The sequence below is a fragment of the Colobus angolensis genome, unplaced genomic scaffold (genome assembly GCF_000951035.1).
Source record: "Colobus angolensis palliatus isolate OR3802 unplaced genomic scaffold, Cang.pa_1.0 Scaffold80, whole genome shotgun sequence".
NCBI classification, from domain to species: domain Eukaryota; kingdom Metazoa; phylum Chordata; class Mammalia; order Primates; family Cercopithecidae; genus Colobus; species Colobus angolensis.
In genome coordinates this window covers 6,731,714-6,750,184 of record NW_012121821.1, presented here as the reverse complement: position 1 = coordinate 6,750,184, position 18,471 = coordinate 6,731,714, and the positions used below count along the sequence as shown (strand labels likewise).

At 36.1% G+C, this 18,471-nt stretch overlaps 1 protein-coding gene across 5 annotated transcripts in view; it reads right to left on the bottom strand.

Annotated features, from left to right (window-relative positions):
• Positions 1–18,471, bottom strand: part of CNOT2 (CCR4-NOT transcription complex, subunit 2) — a 110,613-nt gene that overhangs the window by 46,917 nt on the left and 45,225 nt on the right. The window contains exon 3 of one of the 5 annotated variants that reach the window (XM_011929322.1): positions 9,108–9,333. The exons of the other annotated variants lie outside the window; for them this stretch is intronic. Within the exon in view, the coding sequence (XP_011784712.1) occupies positions 9,108–9,128 (21 nt within the window). The 5' untranslated portion in view covers positions 9,129–9,333. The remainder of the gene's footprint in view (positions 1–9,107; positions 9,334–18,471) is intronic. 5 annotated transcript variants of the gene reach the window in all.

Genomic DNA, 18,471 nt, shown 5'->3' with positions numbered 1-18,471 from the left:
ACTTCATCTTTTTTTGGGAAGCAGACTCCTGGTGAATCACAGAATGCTATTCTGTAACTCTGTTATTTCAGACTAGGATCCCACATGCCTATCCACCAGCTCCCTAAGTAGTCCCTACTAGGGGGAAAATAGATGTTTCTTAGTGAGTAATTTCAAAAAGCAAACAGTGGCAAAAAAATCACTTTAGAGCTTGCAAATTAAGATTCAATACACATAAGATTTTAGAAGTTTGTTTTGTGAAAGTTGAAGATACATTTAATTATCTTTACAGAACTTTTACTACTGAGCTCTAATTCTAAGAAAGAATAAACATGGAAAATGCATAAAACATACATAATTCAATAAAGTTTCAGGTGAATGTCAAGGCCTCTCTCATCAAATTTTATACACATAAATAAGCTCAAATTGATAAACTCTTCTTTTGACACTGCTTGTATAACACTTATCATCAAGACCATTATAGACTCCTAGAATTCTCAAATTGAAGTTAATTGTATAGAATTAAAACTTTTATGCTTAATACCTTGCAAAAAGGTTTGAAGGCAAAAATTAAACATATGTTCCAGATGAAAGAAAATGAAGAAATGTTCCTTTTCCATCAATACCAGATTTTCTCAAGAGTCACTGTGTGTGTGTGTGTGTGTGTATGTGTGCGTGCGCGCGTGTGTGTCAGAGAGAGAGAGGGAGAAGAAAGAAAATACGCTAAACTTAATTTCCGTTTTGTGTGCCTTGGCACAGAAATTACACATCAGTGACAATACTAATTATTTTTACATGACTTTGGCAAATAATTAAAAAACAAAACAAAACGAGAGAGACAGACAGACAGACAGATGGAGGGAGGGAAGGAGAAGTAAGGGTGTTTTACTTCTCCCCCACGAATGCAAGCCCCCATCCAGAGATGGGTGCTGGTATGAGACAAAGAATTCTAATCCACGGCAAAATCACAAGGGAAAAGACAACACAGATTATTCATAAAGCTAGATTTATTTAAAGTGCCTATCCTTTATTCTACACAGAATGATGGAACAAGGTAGAAGTATTTTAAAATAATCAGGGAACATAAGACTGGGATGAAAACAAGCAGAGAAGTAACCGACCAGGCAAATGCTTGAAGGAAAAGCAGTCAGTTCACAGGGTCCGTAAGCCCCTCACTGGTATGGCTCAAGCAGCATGAACTTAGGTGGTGAAGGGTAGGAACAGATGTTAAGAGAGACTGGTTGGGGCTAGACCATATAGTGCACCTTGCAAGCCTGAGAAACTCTGGATTTTATTCTTTGTCAGATGGGAAATCAAGAGAGGATTTAGGGGAAGTTTAAGAGTAACTTAATTTGGCTTTTTTTTTTTTTTTTAAAGGTCCTAGCTACTCCATGAGGAATGGGCTAAAGAGGGTACAAAACGAAAGCAGGAAAATAGGGTGGTGACTAGTAGTTGGATAAAGGATATACTCTGAGGCAGAACTAGTATGAATGGATGGATGGATGATATGAAAGGGTTAAACTATACCCATCTTCTCACTGGAAGAGAAGTTAGCGTACATAGAAATCAATCTCTATACATTTCAAAGAGGATATGTCAATATTATATCAAAATACATTGAAATTACTGGTTATAACGTACGCTAAAAAGTTAATTTGGTAAACAAAAATTTTAATAAACGACAGTCATGTGCTGCATGACATTTCAGTCAATGATGGACCATATATATGACGGTGGTTCCACAAGATTATAAACAAGCTGGAAAATTCCTATTGCCTAGTGATGTCTTGATAGACCTAAGCAAATATAAGAGTGTGTATATCAGTTTTTAACAAAACAAAAACATTTAAAAAGTAAAAAAACAAAAAAATTCAAATAGAAAAAAACTATGAATATAAGGGAAGAAAATATTTTTGTACAGCTTACATGTTTAAGTCAAGTGCTAAGAGTCCAAAAGATTAAATAAAAAAGTTACAGTAAGCTAAGGTTAATTCATTATTCAAGAATGAAAATTCTTAAATAAATTTAGTGTAGCTTAAGTGTCAGTGTTTCCAATGTCCACAGTAGTATACTGTAATGTCCTAAGCCTTCACATTCACACACCACTTACTGAATCACCCAGAACAACTTTCAGTTCTGCAAGCTCCATTTATGATAAGTGCCCTATATAGGTGTAACCTTTTTTAAAAAATGTTTTCTATCTTAATTTCACTGTGTCCTTTCTGTGTTTAGGTATGTTTAGATACACAAATACCAATGTGTTACAACTGCCTACAGAATGCGTATAGTAATATGCTGTACAGGTTTACAGCCTAAGAGCAAGAAGTTATATCACCCAGGTTTGTGTAAGTATGGTCCACATTCGCAAAATTGCCTGACGCATTTCTCAGAATGTACTCCCGTTGTTAACTGACATACGGCTGTAGTTTAAAATTTAATCACACTTCATCATATATTAGATACACAGCATTAGAATCTTTGGTGTGTACAATTTGTCAGCTTTAGTCAAGCAAACAAGTGTTTGTATCTACTTTGTTAAGTGACCACCTTTTTACCTGACACTCACACCAGACTTTCTAAGTACAAGAAGCAGGACAAATTGAGATTTTACCAAGAAAGAATATATGCATGTAGCAAAATCAATGTTCCTTAAACGTTTTTTGAACACAGATCTAAAACGTTTAATCAAGACATTTAATCTTTCCTTTGATTTCATAAGAACTAAGCACCATATTCTAAAAAGTACCAGAGGTCAGGAATGGTGGTTCGTGCCTGTAATCCCAGCATTTTGGGAGGCCAAGGCAGGCGGTTCACTTGAGGTCAGGAGTTCAAGACCAGTCTGGTCAACACTGTGAAACCCTGTCTCTACTAAAAATACAAAAAAATTAGCCAGGCATGGTGGCATGCACCTGTAATCCCAGCTACTCAGGAAGCTGAGGTGGGAGAATTGCTTGAACCCAGGAGGTGGAGGTAGAGGCTGCAGTGAACCAAGATCATTGTGCCACTGTACTCTAGCCTGGCTGACACTGCGAGATTCCGCATTTAAAATAAAATAAAAAATAGAGATAAATAAGCTAATCCTCTGTAGCAAACCGAGTCCCCACAAAGAACTGGCCTCAAAAAAGTAACAGAGAAAGAATTAAACTGGAAGATGTAATGGAGGCACTTAAGTTGGGTGGATTTTCCCAGTATATTCTTCCTCCATTATTTAGTTTAGACTAGCTATGAATTCCTAAGGCATGACATTCTCAATATTTAAATACAGTATTTCAAAGCCAAATGTGGTAAATCAGAATAATCATAGAAATTTACCAAAAAAAAAAAAAAAAAAAACTTCAGATAATCTAACCAAGAACTTTAGAGAAGACGGTAAAGTGGTCCCTGATACAGGTAGGATGAATGGCAATTAGGGAACCGACGAAGTAAGAGGCAAGGCCTGAAGCTACATAGAAGATACAGCTCAAAATCCCTGAGATCATCACCTCAACATGACTTTGCAGCACTAGTTATCTTAGAACCCAACACAAATCTTATGCTTCAGCTTAATTTTCGCTATTCACAGTTGTTACTGTTCATGGTAATCTCTGAAAAAGGTCACTTTAACTCTGAAAAATGCTGTCTGTAACCTTTGTGATCTTCAACAAGTAAAATTCAAGTTGATCAAACCAATCCTACATATTTATTGAAATTATTTATATCATCAGTATCTTTTCATCTCTACTGTCATTTCCTAGCTGATATGGTTTGGCTCTGTGTCCGAACCCAAATATCACCTTGAACTGTAATAATCCCCATGTGTCGCGGGAGGAACCCCGTGGGAGGTGACTGAATCACGAAGGCAGGTTTTTCCTGTGCTGTTCTCATGATAGTAAGTCTCATAAGATCTGATGGTTTTATACAGGAGGGTTCCCCTGCACACGTTCACTCTTGCCTGTCGCCATGTAAGATGTGACTGCTCCTCATCTGCCTTCTGCCACAATTGTGAGACCTCCCCAGCCATGTGAGTCAATTAAAACTCTTTCCTTTACAAATTACCCAGTCTCGGGTACGTCTATATTAGCAGCGTGAGAACAGACTAATACACTAGAACAAGCCACTCCAATAGCCTCCAAACAGGTCTTTATTAATCTGTTCTTCTTCCCCTCAATTCTACTCTCCCATATCAAAGTGATTTTTTAAAGTAAAAATTTCTTATCTTCATGGATTTGCTGATAAAAATTCCTTAACAGCACTCCCAAATCAACAAGGCTTATAAGACGTTTGCAACCTCTGTCTTCTCTCTTAAGTCCCCTGACACCACCAAACCCTTGCCATACCTTCAGTTACTCAGAACACAAGGTAGTTTCCATGTCACGGTCTTTGCATATGCTGATACGGCTACTTAAAATGCCCTTTCTCCCATTCTTTGAAATTTTCACACTAAGTTAGGACTCTTGTTTTATACAGTCACTGAAAACACTTTATCATAACTACAACTATAAAATAATAAATTATTGCACCAGGCAATATTTTAAGTGCTTTAAATTTTATTTTTTTATGTAATTATCAAGATAATGCTATGAAGTAAGAAAAATTAACTATCCCTATTTTGTAGCTAAGGACCAGAGAAGTTAGGTTAACTTCCTATGGTTATATATCTGATAAACGCGGAGATGGGTTTTGAACCCAGACCAATTTGCTAGAGTACCCCTTTTTAACCATGATAGTACACTGACTCTCAAACATACAATTAATAGTTTAATGTGTGTTTTGTTCTTGAATTTGTAAAGGGAAAAAAGGTAAGGAGCAAATAAAAAGCTGGTTGGAGGAGGGAGGTCCTTATGCTGTGAACAATGGCAAGTAGGGTATACCGCAATTCGAATATTTATGTGTGTCAAAAAGATCACTTTAGCACGAGAACAAGAATGGACTGATTATGACTGACTATAGACATGTGAGACAAAAGCCAGTCTCTACAAGACTAATCACACGTGTTTTACAGAAAGTTGCATTAATTTGAGAATGAAGTTACACTTAAAAGAAATACTATTATACCAATTAAAAATTATTATCTGCCAGGCGCAGTGGCTCATGCCTGTAATCCCAACACTTTGGGAGGTTGAGGTGGGTGGATCACCTGAGGTCAGGAATTCAAGACCAGCCTGGCCAACATGGCAAAACCCCATCTCTACTAAAAATATAAAAATTAGCTGGGAGTGGTGGTGCACACCTGTAGTCCCAGCTACTTGGAGGCCGAGGCAGGAGAATCACTTGAACCCGGGAGGTGGAGGTTGCAATGAGCCAAGATGATGCCACTGCACTCCGCCTGGGTGACAGAGTGAGATCACGTCTCAAATAAAAATCCAAGGAGGGCTTCAGATAAGCAGAAATAACTATTAAAAGTTATATATACCCGGTTTCTATGTTCCCAAAGAACTAGCATTTTTAGGTACTTAAGTATAGTGAACACAATTTAACCCTTCAAGGAATTAGGATAATTATAAACAAACTCTTAATTTCATTATAAAAGGTCTAATGTAGACATTATAGCATTACATATAGAGGACACATCTAGAACTTGTGTTAAAACAAAAACAATTCCCTAGTAGCAACTTTTTATTGTAGATTCTCTAATGTAGGGAGGAGTTTTACTGCTAACATGTTGATACAGGTGTCACATGGTAAAATCAATTGTCTCATTCACTGCTTCATACTGAGTACCACATTTTCACTCCCAGCTGCAGAGTTTGTACTCGTTTTGCATTATACAAGATGAAGAGTGCTAACTGCAAGATATACAGTACCTAAGAACGGGGAAAAAGTGTTCCTTTCTCAGGCACTGTTTTCCTAATGGAGATCTGAGTAATTTAGGATTTGCCTTCTTTCTTTCTCTCTGAATTCCACATTCAGTATCAACAAACACTTAATATATAAATATGCACAACTTCTTGTCTATAAAATAGGCAGAAACTTAATAGAAAATCACAGCTAACTGCCATTAACACTCAGCTGCCTTTTATCAAGGTGTAGCCCATTAACATCTGAAACCAATCATGAGGAGTCCTAATACCTGAAGACAATCTGGTGTTTTTATAATTTCCCTTTAGAGGGAAAACATGATAGGTAAAAATCTCACAGACTGCCCAAACTCTATGGAAGTAGAATATTCCTATATCAAATATTATATTGTTACAACCTGGAAATATTTGTTAAGAAAGATATTTTTGTTTTAGTAGTATTTTTCCCGATAGGATTTTAAACTGCTTATCCTGCTTCACAACTACTATAAATAATTCTACTTTTATTTAATTCTTGAAAAAGAATTTTAAAAAGGGGAGTGCTTAAATAAAGGACAGAAAGGCACCTACACTGCACAAAAAAATTCTAGCTTCTTAAAGAACAAAGACATTAATACCTGGAAATCTTAACTAAAACAAAACAAAACAAATAAAACCTCTCTTCACGTGAGAAACAAATTCAAGTCCTCCTAGTTCTAGAATACTGTGGTTTCATATTTTTAATATGATATATGCATAATGAAAAGTTCATGAATTTGCTTAGGATGGATCGAAGAAAAGCGAAGATTCAGATAAATTTTAAAGTCTAGAATTGCAAATCATCAAATCAATAGCATGGAAACAAATAAGAGCAACTCATTTCATATTTTTAACCAATGCAGAATGACCATAAAGAAGCAATAAAGGCCTTAATGAATACCAAAGATAGTTAACATGTAGATACACACACAAAAATCTATGACTGGTTGGAAACAAGCTTTAGTAGAAAACTATGGACCTATACAAACATTTCCACAACAATTATTTTGGAGAGTAGAAAAATATCCTGGCAGAGTCCTTTCCAAGATTTACAGAAATATTTAGCATTATTTCTGTATATTTTTGGGGGGCTCATCCAATAAAACAAGATGGCCTATATCTGAAAGATGGGGAGGGTGTGTGCGTGTGTTGGTGGGGAGAGGGGAGGGTGAAAAAACACATCACTCTTTCCCAATCCGAAAACTAGAATCTGGTGTCTGAAGCCGATTATTCAGAAAATAATCCGAAAAGCCATGTACGTTATCCCTTAATATGCAATCCCAAAGTCTGCAAATTCTCTAGGGAGTGTTACCAAAATGCTACAAATGCATCCACAAGTTTGACTCTGATCTAGAGAGAATAAGTTCTGTATGTTTCAACATGAATAAACTGATTTTGTGGTTTTCTAGAATCTTAAAATGTGCTGCACCAATATGCTTTATATAGATTCACACTTGAACAATCAATATATAAGCTTTAAAAGGAAAGTGCATCATCCTAAAACCAAAATTCTAATTATTCAAAAAGTGCTAATCCACAGGAAAAAAGTACACATATACCAAACTAAAAAACTAAATATAATTGGTACCGCTTATGAGCAATACGAAGTTAAAAGTTGAGAACTCCGCCAGGCGCGGTGGCTCACGCCTGTAATCCCAGCACTTTGGGAGGTCGAGGCGGGCGGATCACGAGGTCAGGAGATTGAGACCATCCTGGCGAACACGGTGAAACCCCGTCTCTACTGAAAATACAAAAAAATTAGCCAGGCGTGGTGGCAGGCGCCTGTAGTCTCAGCTTTTAGGGAGGCTGAGGCAGGAGAATGGCGTTAAACCAGGAGGTGGCGGAGCTTGCAGTGAGCGGAGGTCGCGCCACTGCACTCCAGCCTGGGTGACAGAGCAAGACTCCATCTCAGAAAAAAAAAAAAAGAGTTGAGAACTCACACAATAGAGCCTGAAATTAAAGTAGTACTTTAAATATTAGGATGTAAAACTATAAAATACAAATTGAATGACATATAACAGTAGAAAATTTCTACATTTAGAATACAAAACAAATCCTCTATGCATAAAGAAGGAAAATCTTCTGAGAATATTTTAAATCCTTAAAAGAGGGTAGGCAAAGATGGGTCTGATAAAGAGGGAGGAAGGAAGGGAATATGAATATATATTGAGAAAAAAACGGGATGTACTTTGCTGAGGGAGATGTGTTTGTATAGAGCTTCCAGTTATCTAAAAAAAACTCAAGAAAAAAAGGGAGACAAATTGCTGAGAAGTCTGTATTTTGAAGACTTGTTTTGAGACCTGAAATACCAAATACACTAGTACCCCAATCTCTTTTAACCCTCACATACTTTCTCTCAAGATATTTAGCAACCATAGGCCATCTTAAAAGTCCATTTTTCTTGGGTTTAATGTGAATGTCTTGTATGTGCAAAAATCTATAAATCACATGAACATGAATTATATGGGATAGATGTAAGAGAACGAAAGAAACAAGTTTTGAAAGCTTTCTAAGCAGCTCAAAGGTACAGTAGTGAAGACCCAGAGCTACATCCCTACAAAATTAAATCTGTAATGTTTAGATCATGATTTCCAGTGCAAGGCAGAAAAGGAGAAAATGCCAGGAGTGTTGGCCTCTCTCTCTCTCTCTCTCCCCCTCTCTCTCACACACACACACACAGAGGACACAGGATGTGACGAGTTTATTCATTCGTTCAACAAATATTTGCTGAATTATGTACCAGGTATCTATACTTATTTTTGTTAACTTCAAACCTAGAGATTGGTAGAAATGTTCCAGTCCTCCTGTAAAGACTTCAAGGAAAAAGATGTTTGAAGTTTGTATTTCTGTACAGATTAAAAACATAGCTACCTGCCTAATACCTCGGGAAAAAATAGCACATCTAAAGCTAGTAGAAGAAAACCAAAACTTGCCTCCTTCTGAGACCAAGTTACATATGGCAAAATTATAGCCTATGGACTTACGCCTTGCCCAACTTTTTTTTTAGCTTCTTTTTTGAACATGGGTTTTCTGGACCTGTTATATAAACTGTGGAGAATATAAAGTTTAAAAAAATTTAAGAATCTTCCTTTGCATTATAATATTAATAGTTTATTAAGGTTTTTTCCTATTTCACATCTAACAAGAATTAAAATTATTTCTTCTACACTATTTTTTAAAATAATTTATGAGTTTTATGAGAAAAATAATTTATAACAAACATTGTATTTCTAAACTAACAAAATGACTCATTGATAAAATGGCCCAACATCCACCCTCAAAATACTGATGACAGTAGCATTTTTCCCCCGGCTTTCCCCACCACATACTTACCTGTGCAACTTCTTTCAACATTTGCTACTCTGGGGATTGGAAAGCTCAGAGCTGGAGGCTGAAGTGAAGAAGGCAAGGTTGGAGGGTGAGCCATGGCACCAACCCCACACTAGGAGCTCCCCTGAGATATTACAGGAGGGTTACACCATAGCTCTTAAGTTCAACTCCAGCAAATAGTAAGAAAGGAGTCCAACCAGAACATGATAAACGACGGGATTCTTCCACTCTTGAAAAATAAGGAAATCATGCTATACAGTTCTGAATGTCCAGTTTCAACATTATGACTCCCTGTTCACCTCTTCATTATTCCTGAAACCCAGGTTCATCTTTCAGACTAATTCCAAGTACTAAGTTTACCAAAAAAAAAAAAAAAAAAAAAAAAAAAAGCAGTGCTCATTATAACCTTATACACTTTTTCCAGAAAATGCAAAAACAGAGCTTACCTGGCCATCATGAAAACATGTAAGACAATGTGTTCAAATACTTTGTGCCTATCCACTCCTTGTACACTCTCTTGCTCTCTCGAGTACTCAACATTAAATCTAAGGCTCTCATACACATTAACACCATCAACAAGCAGAATTAAAGTTGCACTATACGGATGTACTTAAAATTCCTAAAGGTGGGCCACCAGTGAACTTGTAAAAACTACACACAACTCTGATATAAGTACATTCCTTGGGAAAAAGTGAATTTCTTAACTGTTCCATGCTGATAAAAACAAATAAGGACCCCTCCATTTAAAAACAAAAACAACTTGGCACTTTAACCAAACGAGATAACAAAGAAAAAAATTTTAAGATTTTAAAACAAAACAATCTGAATATAGGATTTAAATAAGATATGAAATCCAGGCCAGACACAGTGGCTCATGCCTATAACCCCAGCACTTTGGGAGGCTGAGGTGGGCAGATCACCTGAGGTCGGGAGTTCGAGACCAGCATGACCAACAAGGAGAAACCCTGTCTCTACTAAAAATACAAAATTAGACAGGCATGGTGGCACATGCCTGTAACCCCAACTATTCGGGAGGCTGAGGCAGGAGAATCGCTTGAACCCAGGAGGCAGAGGGTGCAATGAGTTAAGATCGCACCATTCCACTCCAGCCTGGGCAATAAGAGCAAAACTCCATCTCGAAAAAAAAAAAGGGAAAGAAAAAGAAAAAGATATGATTGATTCACTTTTACAAAAATATTGAATCTTTGAAAATATAAAAAGTGAGTTATTATTCAGAGAAAAATAGACTCTAAAACTAATAAAAATAGAAGCTTATTTAAGACATCTATTCAATAGCACAAATAGGTATTACTGAAGGTGACGAATTATTTTAAAACCTTTACATTTTAAAAATATAAAGAGGTATCAGAATCCTAATTTGTTATAGGAAGTAATTAAAAATGAAAAGTATTCCTTTAGCAAGGGAAGACATGATCTTTAAAATGTTTCTAAACATCTCGCCATGTACACTAATTCAATAATCACTGAGTGAGCATCTACTACACCCAGTGCTAGATGTTAGGTATTACATTTTATACTCATATACTTTATCCCCTTCATGCTCAGAATAAAAGAACATCAGAAATCAAAGGGAACAAGGGTGAAACACATTTACAATGGACTCCTGCACCAATACCAAGGCCTCCAAGGCTTTCATGACCTTACTTTGTTACCTCTAGTCTCCTCTGTTAGCATTCTCCCCGTCTCTTCATGTGCTCCTGCCATACTGGCCTCCTTGCTATTCCTCAAACACATCAGACATACTCCTGTCTCTAAGCCCTTGCATTTGTTATCCTCCAGGAATGCTCTTTCTCTAGACATCCAGATGGCTTCCTATTCACCTACTTCAGCTATGAAGTCATCTCAGTAAGGAATTCCTTGTCTATTTAAAATTACAATACTTTGTCCCCCCACTCCTTACATTTAGTTTTACATTTCCTTAGTCTTCTCCAATCCGAGACTTATTCCAGTCTTTTCTCTCATCTTTCCCAATATTGATGTTATATCACACACACTGCAGAATGTCCCACAATTTGGGTTTGTCAGATATTTTCTCATAATTAGATTGAAGTTGTGTATTCTGAAAGCCACATCACCACAGAGGTGATGTAGTCTTCTCAAGTGTATCATATGTGATGCATATATTCCAATATATGAGTGCATATAATGTTAATATGTCTTATTTCAGGTGAAGTTAACCTTGATCATGGTTAACGTGGTATATCTGGAAGATTTCTCCACTGTAAACTACTAGTTTTCTCTTTTTAAATAAGAAATGTTTTGGAGAAGTACTGTGAGAACATGCAAATACCTGTCTGTCCTTACATTTCTGTCCACTCATTATAGCATTCATCCATGAATATTGCTTGCAGTAACTATTCCGTGGTTTTTTTGTTTGTTTGTTTGTTTGAGAGGGAGTCTTGCTCATCGCCCAGGCTGGAGTGCAGTGGCACGATCTCGGCTCACTACAAACTCCGCCTCCCAGGTTCATGCCATTCTCCTGCCTCAGCCTCCTGAGTAGCTGGGACTACAGGTGCCTGCCACCACGCCCAGCTAATTTTTTGTATTTTTAGTAGAGATGGGGTTTCACCATGTTAGCCAAGCTAGTCTCAATCTCCTGACATTGTGATCTGCCCACCTCAGCCTCCCAAAGTGCTGGAATTACAGGCATGAGCCACCGTGCCAGGCCTACCGTGGTGTTTTAATGGTAATTTTCTACTTTCCTTCTCTATTTAACAGAAATGTTTTAACAAAGCAAACAAAATCTTTTAAAGATTTCACTGTTAACTATGCCCACAGTGTCAAAGACTTTACATAAATGGACCCAAGTGATTCAGGTAGAAGGTGAAGACTAGTGGCTGAAACTAAAGGCTCTTCACTCCACCAAGCACATTTGTTTTAGCTTTATCACAGTGCCTTTAGAAAAGTGCCTTAGTAGAAAAGAACAGGTGTAAAATTTCATGTGCTCTTAGCATTTTTGGCCCTAATAAGGCTGTTTTCTTTTTCCTTGAAAACATCTTCAAAAATTGAAGATGTTTTCTTCAAATTTTCAAAAATCCTTGAAAACATCTTCAAAAATCATATAAAAATTAGCACATTTATTATACTGTCTTTAATTTACTGATCCAGATAAAAATAATACAGAGATAATATACTATTTTATGCTATACAACACAGATTTTTTTTTTTTTTTATTATTGTACTTTAAGTTCTAGGGTACATGTGCATAACGTGCAGGTTTGTTACATATGTATACTTGTGCCATGTTGGTGTGCTGCACCCATCAACTCGTCAGCACCCATCAATTCATCATTTATATCAGGTATAACTCCCCAATGCAATCCCTCCCCCCTCCCCCCTCCCCATGATAGGCCCCAGTGTGTGATGTTCCCCTTCCCGAGTCCAAGTGATCTCATTGTTCAGTTCCCACCTATGAGTGAGAACATGCGGTGTTTGGTTTTCTCTTCTTGTGATAGTTTGCTAAGAATGATGGTTTCCAGCTGCATCCATGTCCCTACAAAGGATGCAAACTCATCCTTTTTGATGGCTGCATAGTATTCCATGGTGTATATGTGCCACATTTTCTTAATCCAGTCTGTCACAGATGGACATTTGGGTTGATTCCAAGTCTTTGCTATTGTGAATAGTGCCGCAATAAACATACGTGTGCATGTGTCTTTGTAGTAGAATAATTTATAATCCTTTGGGTATATACCCAGTAGTGGGATGGCTGGGTCATACGGTACATCTAGTTCTAGATCCTTGAGGAATCGCCATACTGTTTTCCATAATGGTTGAACTAGTTTACAATCCCACCAACAGTGTAAAAGTGTTCCTATTTCTCCACATCCTCTCCAACACCTGTTGTTTCCTGATTTTTTAATGATGGCCATTCTAACTGGTGTGAGATGGTATCTCGTTGTGGTTTTGATTTGCATTTCTTTACAACACAGATTTTTTAAAGAAACACTAATTAGTAAAATTTTTACCTCATAGCTGAGAAAATGAATGACTACTGTATCTATGAGCCTCCTGGATTCTCAAGGGAATTAGGAAATTCAGGGCAAACATTTCAACTTTTAAGTTAAATTGAATCAGGACTGTGACAATTCTACGTAAGAACTGGAATTCATTTACTGACCCGTACTGTTTTATATTTCTTTCTAAATGACCTTAAGTGCTGAGAAATGGCCTGAGATTTGTGTATATTACACACTATATAGTATTTTATACAACAGAAAGCTTGCAAGCCTTGTCTGAATATTGACACAAAAGCTTATTCTCTTTATCAGGAATGGTTTTCATTCATATTCTCAACCAAAATACAGCTTTTAAAAATGAAATAGGGGTGCAGTGGCTCACACCTGTAATCCCAGCATCTTGAGAGGCTAAGGTGGGAGGATCACTTCACACCAGGAATTTAAGACAAGTCTGACATAGTGAGACCTTGTCTCTATAAAAAATTTAAGATATAGTGAGACCTTGTCTCTACAAAAAAATTTTTAATAAGAAAAAATACTTTAAAAAAATGAAACATTAAGATTTTCACTTCCAACCAAGAGAGAGTAGTGGTAGTACTAATTGTAGCAGCAGCCCACCTAAAACAACTTGAAAATGGACAAAATATATTAAACAATGAATTTTAGACACAGGATATTAGGCCGTGCAGGACAACAATCCTTGAGACAAGAGAAAGAATCAAGGAGGGCTCAACAACTACCCTTGCTTATAAGACCGGAAGAGTTTTCAGTCTGCAGTGAGGGAGAGGGATTCCAGACTGGTGGAGCCCAGCAATCTTTGTGAACTGAGGAAGTGGAGAAGACAGTCTGGGTAATTAAAGGCAGCCAGAATGAATAGGCTGGGACACTAGACGAGAGAAAGTGGCACACAGAAAGAGTTCTGAAAATACGCAGAGGGTCCCTCTGAGTCTTCAGCTAAGTACTGATTAGCACATGCATGTAAGGAAACTATCAGAAACTTCAAAAAAAAAAAAAAAAAAGCCACCTGAAAGAAACAGAGAAAACAATCCCCACGGCCCAGACAGGGCTGGGAATCATTTATTTTCCTACTAGCCAGAGTAGAAAAACATAATTTACATAATTCAGAAAAAGAATTGCTTAAGTAGTTGGAAGAAAATTAACCCTAAAGACTACTCTGGTTCTAGTAAACAAGATCTAAAAAAAAAAAAAAAAAAAGAAAAGAAAAGGATGTCTCAAAGATCAAATGGTTTCTATTATAAGTAACTTAACTGCAACCACAAGAAATCTAAGGAATATTAACACAAATACAAACATTATATAGCACTCAACAAGATAAAGTTTCCAAAGACTGGCATCCAAGCAAAAATCACCAGCCATACAAAGCAACAGTAAAAGAGAACAGGTAATGAGGAGGGAAAAATAACCAACACTCAATAGAAACAGACATAGTTTCTACTAGTAAACATGAGTAATAGAATTAGTAGACAATGATATTCAAAGAGGTACAATTACATTTTGTATGTAAAAGAAGGCAGAATAATTGGCATGCCGAAGATTAGCAAACTTAAAAACATAGTAATATTTTATCCTAACTAAAACATGGTGAGAAAAAAAGAAAAAAAAAAATGAACAAAGCATCAGTAAGCTATGGGACAACTCTAGGCAAGTTGATATATGCGTAATTGGAGTCCTCAAAGGACAGTAAGACGGGTAATATATTCAAATAAATAATGGATGAAAAAAATTCCTAAATTTGTATAAACATACAAATTCAAGATGCTCAACAAATCCCATGCACAAGACTCATGAAAAAATTATACCGACATAGACCTTAACAAAGCTGTGTAAAATAAGTGACAAATTTTAAAATCTTAGTATTAGCCAGAGAGAAAAAGATATATTATATACAAAAGACTAAAGATAAGAATGACAGCAGACTTTTCATGGGAAATAAGATAATGAAGCACCATTTAAAAAATTCTAAAAGCAAAAAACCTGTCAATTTTGAACTTCAGACTCAGTGAAAGTATATTTACAAATAAAGGTGAAATAAAGACTTATCAAACAAAAGCTAAAATAATTCATTACCACTAGAAATGCCTTAGGAAAAAAATTTTTAATTCTTTAGGCAGAAGGAAAATATTATGAAGAAGGGAAGAAAAAAGGAAGAGAAGTGAGCAAGAAAATAAAGAAAGCAGGGCAAGGGAGGGAATTAAACAAAAGAAGGGAAACGAGAGAAGAAAGGGATAAGAAGTAAGAAGAGAAAGGAAAAGATGGGAAGAAAAGGAGTCAACAAACCTATTCAATTATGAATGATAATAAAAAGCAGAAATAACATTACCACCACCCCTAAAATTACCATGAACCATGAGAAAATATAACAGAAGTCTAAGTAGAAAATGTTTCCCTTAGAAAATGAGATTTCAGCTGAGATCTAAAGATTAATTAAAATAGATGTTGTTTGGTAGTACTGCTAAGAATCCAGAATGCTCCACTAAATAACAACTAAAATTGCTCCATAAAATACTAACTTTATCCAATCAACAATACTTACTACATGCCAGACATTATTCTCAGGGGAGGATATAGTAATGAACAAAATAAACACTAACAGAGGTTACATTTTTAAGTGTACAGCTGAACCTGGAAGGAAGGGAAATTCAGCACCCTTAAACAAGAGTAAAAGCTAGAATTCCAGAGAAGCCACAAACTTATATTCCTAAAGGAGAAGCTATTTAAAAAATCTTTTTATAAATCAGGTACCTTAAAATGTTACACCATGGCTGGGAGCAGTGGCTCATGCCTGTAATCCCAGGCCGAGGTGGATGGATCACCTGAGGTCAGGAGTTCGAGACTAGCCTGGCCAACGTGGTGAAACCCCATCTATACTAAAAATACAAAACAAATTAGCCGGATGTGGTGGCAGGCGCCTGTAATCCCAGCTACTCGGGAGGCCGAGGCAGGAGAATCACTTGAACCAGGGAGACACAGGTTGCAATGAGCTGAGCACCATTGCACTCCAGCCTGGGCGACAAGAGTGAAACACTACCACAAAAAAAAAAAAAAAAAAGAGCTACACCGTAATTGTAATAACCCCTTAGTAAAGAATACAGCAAAAATCTTGATGTTCCTGGTATTTATGGTAAGCAAAAAGTGGTGACGGAATGCTCTGAAAATTTATAGCCACAAACAAGCATGAATTCACATTACCTATGTGGACTGCAACCTCAAGCTAATATTTTATTTGGAATTGGTTCTGGATTGGTAGTGCCTTAGGGGCTTAGCAAAAACAAGTGAAAATTCCCTTGGGAGAAATGTCCCCTTCTACCTAGTCCTCAAAGAATTCCCAGAGTTCTAAGAAACATGAAATGATAGCTTAATATACACACAAGGAAACAAAGCACAATGAGAACCAGCAGAAACAAAAACATTAGCATAATCTGTGACAAATTCCAATTGTTGGATTTATCACAAGCTAAACACAAAAATGTATAAAATAATTAAAGAAATAAGATATATTGGAATCCAGATCTAAACAAAGGGATATATGATTATATTGATACATAAGATATACATAGTAAGATTAACAAACTTGATCTAATGGAGAGAAACAAAGCAATATACTTGCCAATTTGGTTAATATACATTTTGTTCGAACACATAAACAAATAATTGTATCATACAGACCACGTTCTTGAACCAAAATGGAATTATATGAGAAACCAGCAACAAAAAGGTAACTAGATGAACCTGGTAAGCTAATTACCTGGAAAATTAAAAACATAAGATTAAAGGAACAGTATAACAAACTCTAAGAAGTGAAAGGAAAACATTAAAGAACATTGATGAATAAAAAACAAAACTAAATTTTAGAAATAAAAAAGGCTAAAATTTGACTCCTAGTAAAACTGACAAATCACTAGCAAGTCTGACCAAATAAGGGGAAAACGCACATGGTAAACAAACTTAAGAAGAAAAAAGATGCTATAGAGGCAAAAATATATAAGGTAGCATCATGAACAATTTCTTTACCCTGACAAAGTATATCTATTAAAAAAATCCTGTATCAAACATTATTTAATGATGACAACTTCAAAACCAGTGACAATTTCAAAACTGTCATTTCCTAATAATGTGTTTACTTACATGAACCCCCCCAAAGCCTACACATAAATTATAAAAATTAAAACATTTAGCAACATTGATAGATACAAAAATCAATTTTAAAAGTCAACTATATTTCAGTAACACCTATAACTAAAAATATTTTTTAAATTTACAACCAAGAAAAGCAACAAAAGTTGTCATAAATCAGACTAAAGATTTCTAAGTCCCTTATGAAAAAAATATAAAACTTTGAGAGAAAATACGAAAGAACTCAATAGATAAATTCCAGGTTAGGAAGAATATCATATACTTATCGATTATTCCGCAAAGAAAACTAAAGTCAATGCAATTCCACTTACAAACTCAATACTTCTTTTTGTTGTTGGAGGGGAGCATTTTCATGAACATTTTAAATTTGTCATAGAGTAAAAGACCAAGTCAAGACTCTTATGAAGAAAAGGATAGACAGACAGACACGAAGATTTAACACAAAGCTTTAGTATTTAAGGAAACATGATATTGGTACAGGCACAGACAAACACATCAAGGTAACAGAAACATAAGAAATCCACGCATACAAAGAGAAACTTGATTTACAAAAGAGCTAGCACTGCTGAATAGTTAAGGAGGGTAGAACAAACTGGTACACAATGCTAATATGATAATTTAGGTGCAGGGGAAAGGAAACTGTACTCCTAACACCACGTACAAAAATCAATTTCAGGTAGACTGAATATGGAAGACAAAACAAAAAATCTTTTTTAAAAGACTATGAAGACTATCTCAATATATCTCAAACACAACCTCAACAGATGGAAAAAATTTTAATTCTGAAATTATCAAATGTCAGATGAATATGAGTACTGAGGGGGCTCAAAATTGGTATAAACACTCCCAAACATATTTCTAGAAGACCTCTTAGGAATTGAATCTTTCTGAATTTTTAGAATACTGCTTTGTTCAGATAAACTTCTCTAACTTCATAAAGTTCTCTCTTCTGTTATTTTCACATCGTGTTTGAAAATACGATCACTTATTTACTGAGATTTCCTGGTTCTGTTCTCCTCTCCCATTTTTGTCTGGACCTTCTCTTTCCAATGTCTCTGTTGTCCCCTTCCCGCACAATTTTAATTCCTCTCCTCGGTGGCATCCTAGAAGGACACACTGGTGGGTCATTCTCAGGAGGTCAAAGAGCTAAGCTGTTCCAATCACTAGCCTTACCATGGGTCCCTCACACTCACCTTATGAATCTGACAAAATCTCTCCCAATTTCAAACTGG